At 39.5% G+C, this 8,838-nt stretch overlaps 1 protein-coding gene across 1 annotated transcript; it reads left to right on the forward strand.

Annotated features, from left to right (window-relative positions):
• Nucleotides 1–1,153: 1,153 nt before the first annotated feature.
• zgc:66479 (uncharacterized protein LOC327541 homolog) lies at nucleotides 1,154–6,571 on the forward strand. The gene is made up of 6 exons (XM_062427126.1): nucleotides 1,154–1,406; nucleotides 1,779–1,855; nucleotides 3,776–4,263; nucleotides 4,765–4,831; nucleotides 5,387–5,934; nucleotides 6,083–6,571. The coding sequence occupies exons 1-5, from the start codon at nucleotides 1,154–1,156 to the stop codon at nucleotides 5,909–5,911; spliced, it is 1,410 nt and encodes a 469-aa protein (XP_062283110.1). The 3' UTR covers nucleotides 5,912–5,934; nucleotides 6,083–6,571.
• The last annotated feature ends 2,267 nt before the right edge of the window (nucleotides 6,572–8,838 follow it).

Genomic DNA, 8,838 nt, shown 5'->3' on the forward strand with positions numbered 1-8,838 from the left:
TTACAATATGTACAGCATAGACCATCTTCTATCGTAAGTTCATTTGAATAACGAAAAACTCTCGAATCGAAAACCCTTTTAACAGGGAAGAAAAAGGAAGACACCTCAGGTAGAGGAATAGAGGAGGGATCCCTTCTCTAGGACCGACAGTTGCATGCAGTAAACAGTCCATATGGAGAGAAAAAGAGGGTTAGTGTGGAGTGACCTCTTAGGTGCTGTGAATTGTGTGGTGTCACCAACATTATTGCACACTTCCATTCTGCAATTACTGGTTTCATTACCCATTATTTAAGCCCAGAACACTTCAGTATGTTCCCATTTCTCCAGCTAGTTATTCCAGTGTGTTTTATTACTGAAACTATGAACTAGACATTTATCAACAGCCAGAAAAAGCTAAACATATTGTCCCATCACTACATTCTATTTTGTTGCTTTGTCACTTTGCAGTTTCTAAGAGAGTGCTCAGCAGCCCTCCACTGCAACAGAACAGTGAAAGAAATATTAATCAAGTCTGTACATGCCCACACAGCTCTGAGCAGAGCTAATTAGACAACATAGTTGGAAACATCTGTGTGGGTGGACCATGGGTGTGTACGGGTTTCAAATACCATGCCCCCAGTGATCAATAAAGTCATTTTCAGTAGTCTGGTGCAGATGTGGGGTGTTTAATTTACCGTAGCTTAGTTTATTTGCACCATATAAACATAAAAAAACTGAAGTGGAACAGGTGTAAATTGGCAATATAAAAAACACACAAAAACAAAATAGGGTAAAACAAGAGACACAGAAAATAACCTGACTATTGCTGCACCACTTGACATTAAAAGAGCAAAGAAAAAAAGAGTTCATGAAGATTAGCAGGATAGAAATTTACTGGAAGTGAGGTGGAATGTAAGGAGGCAGCAAATGCCAAAAAGATATTGACAATTAAGAAAGTGGTGACTTTAATTAGGTGACCTTAAATAGAAATGTGTCCTCACCAGTCTGTGCATGCCAATGAATGTGAAAGTCACATAGTCACATTTTAAATGGACACTGTGGTAATGCATGAAGAGGGATGACATCGTTCAGATGATGAGGTCACAATAAATGTATCATTAATACGTTTTAACTCAGTGGTTATTATTATAAGACAGAAGAGTGCAGTTGCTACATGCCACATGCACCAGCTCTGGCCTCAGCTGCAGTAAAAAATAGCGCACAGAAAGCCACTGCCGGACGTGTAGTCTTGCCATTAGATGACAGCAGCGCACATGGTGGCGGAGGATCAGCCACTCCCGGTGCCAGCCAGGCGCCCCCACTCCTCCTCGCTCTTCCTGAATGGACGGACACGCTACCTACGGTCCACGCCTCCCTTTCTCTTCTCCTGCTCAACCTCATCATCAAGAACTCTCTGCAGCCTCTCGGTACTTCATTGTGCGGTGATTTAAATCAGGCGAAATTGCGCAGCGTAACTTAAAGGAGCCATCAGAAGTAAATCACCGCTTACTCACCGGCCGAGGCTTTTTTGACCCACCGTTTTCTTGAATATCACCTCTCGGCCTCGCTAGAACATTGTGTCCTCTGTAGGAAGATGACTGCCAAACATCGGAGAGGAAAAGGCAAACACAACAATGAAGATAACTTTTTCAAAAATGAAGTTATGGAGTCAGAAGTTCGCGCTGGAGGGAGTAATAATTACGCTCTTCTCTTTGTTTTATTTCTAATGATTGTAATTGGCAGTGCCACTGGCGCATGGTTCTGTTTCCAGCAACACCAAACTTTAACCTACTTAACAGACAATATCATGGGCATGCAGATGAAGATAGTGAAATTACAGTCCTCCCACGAAGAAATGCGACAGTCAAGTGGTAAGGTAAGGATTTAAAAATAAATGTGATGATTTCCCCCTGTGAGAATATGATATGTCACCAGAGTGTACAGCCACTAACAGATGCCTCATCAAATGACCTCTATCATATTATAAATACACTACAATACTTATTTGTATGGGCTATTATTTTCACAAACACCTTCAAATAATAAGAAAAGGCCTCAGCACATGCTGCATGCTGGTAGTTGCAAGTTAGGAAAGAAGTGTAGGCCTCCTATCAGATTACAAAAATGCCAAGACCCTCACTGGAGTGAGTAGCTACAAAAAGCTGCTCTTTCTAACATCCATACTGCTGCTGACAGTTGTAAAAGGATTCCTCTTGACCTACAAATGCAGGGAGGGACAGTGACTATTTTAGTGAGTCAAACACAGAGAGTCTATTCACTGTCAAAAATCAGAGTCAAAAGTTCTCTCTGTGTGAAACATATCAGTATTATAATACCAAACAAGAACTGCTGCCAGAGGATGCTGCCAAAATAATAATAAACAAGACAGTAATGTGCCAAAGCTAAATTTAGTCTTTTGATACTGAACACCAGTTCATAGGCTGTTTACAGGCTGAAAGATTTTAGGGAAACACAAATTAATTATTGTTTTTTCTGGATTTCTGTAATGATAATTCAAATATATCTGAATCTGAGTGTGGGCATCTTCACTATTAATAGTATTGCCTTAGAGCTGAAACAACCAGCCAAAATATCAATAAGTGATTGTCAGCAATTAAAGGGCAACCATTTTAGTAATTAAATTATTGCTTCAGCTGTTTTTTAAGCAAAAATGCCAAATGATTACTGATTGCAGCCTCTCAGATGTAGGAATTGGAAGCTTTTCTGTGTTGCACATGATAGTAAACTTGGATTTTGGACTATTGATCAGACAAAGCAAGACATTTGACATGTGTTTACTATTATTGGGTTTTATTTTTATTTCTCAAATTCAATGTTTATTTCCAATTTTTTCTGTTAAATGTTTGTTTTATGTAAAGCACATTAAGTTGCCACTGTGTATGAAATGCGCTATATAAATAAAACTGCCTTGCCTTGCCATTTGTCACCATAGCCTGAAGGAATCATCAAGGACATTCTTTACTATTTTCTGATATTTTGTAAATGCAGCCCTAAAATAGTTATATCCCTAGTTTTATGTTTAAACATGAATGAACTGACCCTGTTATGTCACTGTTAACTGAAACTAATGGATGCTGTGTCACTTTATCTGTGATGTTCATTGTATTCCAACAATTTTGAAGTTGCTGCAGGAAGCTCTGGGGAGATAAGCGACATTATTTGAAGCACTTCCCTCCTGCAGCTCTACTTTTCAAATTAGGTTTAGGGAAGTCAGTATGGCAAGAACTGTGTGTGACATCAACTCTGCTAGCTCAGTCTTGTTTCTGAAATATTTCCGGTACAACCTCAAATGTACTTTTTATGACTCATAAATGTGCCTAAAGTTTTAGTTGTGCACTCTTGGTTGGCTTTGTGGCCTGTTTCTGGCTCCTGTTGAACATGAATTTGGGTGGGGGGGGGACTTCACTGAGTCTGTTGCTTGTGTTACATGAGTTGCAACATAACAATAATTTAAACAAACTTACCAAAATGATTCTAAAAAATGGCTGCTGCTTCAGCCTCTGACTGCAGCTGGTGGCTGGAGCAATTAACTTGTGTGGAATTGACTATTAGAGCCAATAGAATTGAACATGAAAGTGTCTTTGGCATTACATAACTTAGTTGACATAATATGGGCAAATCTGACTTGAGTGAGGCTCAGTAATACAATATTTGTAATTGTTTGGCAGTGCACATATACAGTGTTTAAGAAACTTTCAAAACACCAGCCCAGTGACAATAATGGTCACTCCATGTGGCCATCTTGGCCTAACACTACTCTTGTGTCTCGTTGCAGCTGCACATTTCCGAGAGTCTGGAGGCTCGCCTGAATGCCCTGGAGGAGTCTTATGCACTGGCGCAGAAACAGGTGGGCATGGCCATGGCTACAGCTGAGCAGCTCAAGACGTCTGACCTCCCTGCTCAGGTGCTGTCGCTCCACACTGAGATGAAAGCCCGCCTGGCAGAGATGCAGCAAGCCACAGTGTCTCTGGAGCAGCTGAGCCAGTTACAGACCATGCTGAAGGAGAAGAATGAGGAGTTTGAGGATGTCAGGCTTCAGGTGGAGAGCCTTGCGATCTTGAGTGCGGAACTGTCCCAGCAGGTTGAGGGCCTGACAGGTAGCCTGGGAGAAGCAGAATCGAGGCTAGAGGAGAGAGTCGGGCAGGTTGCCACTCTGAGTGCCACCCTGGAGGGACAAGCCGCTGAGGTGCTCAGCCTGAAGGAGCAGCTGAACAGCTATCAGGCTCATCTGGAGGCCAGCACGCTGGAGATGGCTACTGTCAGGTAAATTTGGAAAAAGCAGCTGCTTTTGGTGCAATGGAGAAATAGCTCACCTCCTGCGACCCGTAACGTTATGTTGACTTTGTCAAAGCCTCTTCTGGCTGCCACTGTCTGCTTCTCTGTGTTACTCTAGGCCAGTGTTGGTAGGCCTCATATTCACATTGTGAGATTGTCCTCATCTGTATAAACATTTCTTTGTATTGATGATTTCTGGAGCTGAATGTTTGGCGTAAAACTTCTTTTGTATGTAAAATCTGCACTCTTTGAAGCTTATGTAAACATCATAGAACTGTGGTTCACAGGCTATTGTTGCCCATGCCAGAAAGTTATAAAGGCATTGGCGCCTTATAACAATATTTTAACAGTGAAGATTTGGGCTTCATAGGGCACCCGGTTAACTATGTATCATATTATACGACATGTCACATTTTGTCTTCACAATTAACGACTGCAGAAAACATCTTTTGAAACCAAGATTTTCACTGAGGTTGTTCTGTGTTCCAGAGAGTTACTTGAGAAAGAACAGTCACAGCAGCTCGAGCAGGCCGGTGTAGAGGAGCAGCTCAATACGGTACGTCAGAGTCTGCAGGATCAGAACTCAGCATCCCATAGCCTGCACTCTGAACTCAGGGCTCAGCTGGAGAACATACAGAAGCAGGTTACCCAGGTATCCAACACACAAGCTAATCAGATTCCTCTTCATTGAATTAACTATTTAAATTTGGGTCACAGATGTAAAACACTATGTATATAATAAAGTTTTCAGAGTAAGCAGTAATGTATCATTAGATTATACTTGAATTATAATGGCACGTACATGCCTTAACACACAAACTGTCAGCCCACATGATCCCTTTACTATTTTTGTTCACTGTGTGCCCAGAGGGAACCGTAATGAGCTTTCCATCTTGTTAATTTGAATGAACTAATTGCCTGGCATAGATTCTCTAATGATTTCACATCTACACTTACATTCATGCCATATAGATCATGTTTTTATGTTTTTTTAAATCTCATCTCATGTACCAAGTCACCTGGATACCCCCATAGCAGAGCTGTAAATTATTTTGTGTTCAGACTTCAGTCTACTGTGTTCTAATATATTGTATTGCTTTCCTTGTCTTAGCTGGTGGATGAAACTCAACCTTCTGCTGAGACTGTGGAGCAGACACAGGAAGAAACGGCTCCCGCTGCTGAAGCAGAGGCACCTGCAGCAACTGAAGAAGAGGTACTTGATGCAGCTGTAGAAGAAGAGGCAAGTGAAGTGGAGGCAGCTGCAGAAGATGAAGCTCCTGTTGAGCAGGAGGACTCTGCACCAGAAGAAATTGCTCCTGCAGAGGATGCAGGGGCAGTAAAAGAAGATGAGACCGAGCAACATGAGTCACAGACAGAAGAAGAGGGACAAATTGTAGAAGAAGAGATACCTCATGAGGAGAAGCAGACAGCCGATGAAGAGGAGGCACCTGAAGAAGAGGAAGAAGAAGAAGGAGGAGTTGAGGAGGAGTCACCGGAGGAGGAGAAACTTAATGTAGAGGAAGAGGTATCGGAAGGGCAGGAAGAACAGCAGGATGTAGCAGCTGAAGACGAGAGCTATTTTGAAGAGGAGACAGAGCCATCTGAGTGGGAAGACGAAGATAGAGAGGAGCTTTAAGAAGATGATGAAGAAAGCTGGATGTGAGTGAGAATGTATCAAGAAAATAATCTATGATTAAATTATTGACATAAAAGTGTAATCAACTATTGTTTTAACTTTAGTGTCTTACAAATATGCCCTTACTAACATATCCTTCCTAATAATTCTCTGTTTTGTTGTGTTTTACAGAATGCATGTCACCAGAAAGGGATTTTTTTTCCACACCTGACAAACCCGCCAAGGAGAAGGGGAACGTTCTCAGGCTAAAGTCACTGTCTACAAATTGACAAATACAAAGACATTATTGATAGCTGTTGTTTGGGTGCAGTATTAGTAATGTGGTTACTCTTTGAAAGGCAGATATATTCAGAAGAATTCACTCACTATGCTGGAGCTTAGGCTGAGTTAAAACCTGTACCTCAAAATATAAAATGGCTGTGAAGTTAGGAAATGAGTATTTCAGGGTTTACCTATCAATAACAACCTCAGAAGCCTTAATCCAGAAAAATGACTTGTCTTTCTATAGAGCATTTTCCACTTTTAAGAAGTCAACTTTTTTGTCAACGTTAGATTCTGTACTAAACTGGAAAACTAAAAGCCAATGACATAACCTGTTTTATTAATGCACTTGAAGCCATAAGTGATGCCTATTTTGGTGACATTAAAGTTTGTTTCATATTTTCACCGCCTGAGATATATTGTGAGACAATATTTTAGAATAGAAAACAAATGCAGGAAGTAATTTATTGTACCCCGGTTGTTTACACATCAAAAACGGCCAATGAAAGAGCTAGAGAAAAAGTCTATAAAAAAATTAAAAGTGTAGGACATGCTGTAGTTGATAGGACATGCTGTAGTTGATAGCATTTTTTGTTTTACATTTTAAAGTACCCATTTGTGGTTCATTACTTAAAAACTAGAGGATTAAATGTTAAAGTTTGGTTCATTGTGGGGGTTTTTTGCACTTTTTTTTAACTGATTACAATTCCAGCCAAACAGAATATAGCTTTAGTATTGTAAGGTACAGTGGGATCTTAAAGCTTGAGCCCTCTACCAAGAATAGTTTACTTTCATCAACTGCTTTGCTACCTTTTTTTATTTAGGTATGTATTACTTCAAAATCAGACTTTGGAAAACCATTTTGTCTTTTTTGGGAGCCTTTAATAAAAAAAAACAGCAGATATGATCTATGCATTAACTTATAAGCTGTTGTTTATAACTGTCAAAGGAGCTCAGTGAAGCACCTCAGGGACAAATTGTTTTCCAGATGGCCTAAAAACTCACAGTGCTGATGTGCAGCTAAATTTAGCATTTTTAGATCTGCAGTGATATGCAAACCAAGTCATTTCCATTCAAAACAGCACCAAACCGACCTAAGCAAACTACACTAAGGCTGCAACTAATGACTATTTTCGATTAATCTGCCAATTATTTTCTTGATTAATCATTTGGCATCATTAACATAAAAAAAACACTAATAATATGCCCATTCCTGTCATCTAAAGTAATGTCATTTAATATCTTGCTGTCCAACCAGCTGTTGGAAACCACCAAATATATATTTACTGTCATGTTAAGACAAGAAAAAGCAGCACATATTCAGATCGTTTGAATTTTTCACTTTAAAGGATTTTATAGGATCAATTGATTATCAGAATACTTGACAATTTATTTACTGTCAGTTGACTTAATCAACTAATCGTTGCACCTCTAGACTACAGCAACTAAAGATCTCTATGGTGAACACATTCGGTCCAAAGACAACTTACAAACTGTAGCTCGTTGTTTAGCAATTGTCAGACCACATGTTAAATGACAAAGTCTTAATGGAAGCGAAATTTCACTGCTGAAACTGAAAGTCTGGACTACAGATGAATCAAAGTTTTAACAGGGAGCTTTTGTGAGGACATCAGTTCAACAATTTATCAGAGTCAAGCTGTAGTGGAAATACACAGGTGTGGGGATGTAAACTCACACAGGCTCAGCTGCATATCAGCAAAATAGAAGGGCTACTTTACACTACAGAATCATGACTTTTTAGGTTTTTCTTCGAGGAGTTTTGCAGCAGGACTCTGATCCTAACATGGACGGAAGGGGCACCAGGATTGTTTGAGGTCTGAGGACAAGCAAGGAGTGGTGCTGTTCATGGCTTTTTCTCACCAGTCACCAGATCTAAAAAAAGAGCAAAACATACTCTCACATCACAACACTGTCTCTCTGGGATGCTATGAAGACAACTACAATAATGTGAATCCTCAAATAATGCAAAAAAAGGTAAAATCACTGCTTTCTAGCTGTGATTGGGGCAAGCAATAGACATATCAAATATATTGTTATAAAATGATCTTGTTTTTAGGCAAATGTTTGTATATACATGTTGCACATCTGTGGAATAAGTTTCTGATAAGTGATTAAACAGCTTCTCGGTAGTATAGTAAGACTTTTGGGCACCACTACGCATTTTTATTAAGACTTAACTTCACATTTACAAAATGCACTGTTTTTGCCAAGGCATTGATTACTGCCGATATGACATTTTTCACCTTGTTTTTAAAATAAACCCTGGTTCTTTCAATTTTGTATTCTCAATTCTGTGCTGTGTTGTGTCCCATTCAATATGGTCATGCAGAGTTAGTATTTCATATTTCATTATCAGCGCATGCAGCTGGGTCTGATTACCTATACGATCACCATAAGTAACCTCTTAAATATCTGTCCACATATGTCAGGGTTGACTTTCCCCATATTGTATAAATGAGCTTTTATTTGTCAAATAGTTTCAAAATATCTGTTTATATTATCTTCAGCCTGATGTTCCCATGTTCATTTATAATGAAATCACGCTAAACAGTCAAATTAAGTATTTGGTTATCTGCTTTTTTTTTACCAGAATTACATGTGCATCTATTATGTGCAAGGAATCAAACTTTCAGTCATTTTGGCAT

The sequence above is a fragment of the Scomber scombrus genome, chromosome 10, assembly GCF_963691925.1.
Source record: "Scomber scombrus chromosome 10, fScoSco1.1, whole genome shotgun sequence".
Taxonomy (NCBI): domain Eukaryota; kingdom Metazoa; phylum Chordata; class Actinopteri; order Scombriformes; family Scombridae; genus Scomber; species Scomber scombrus.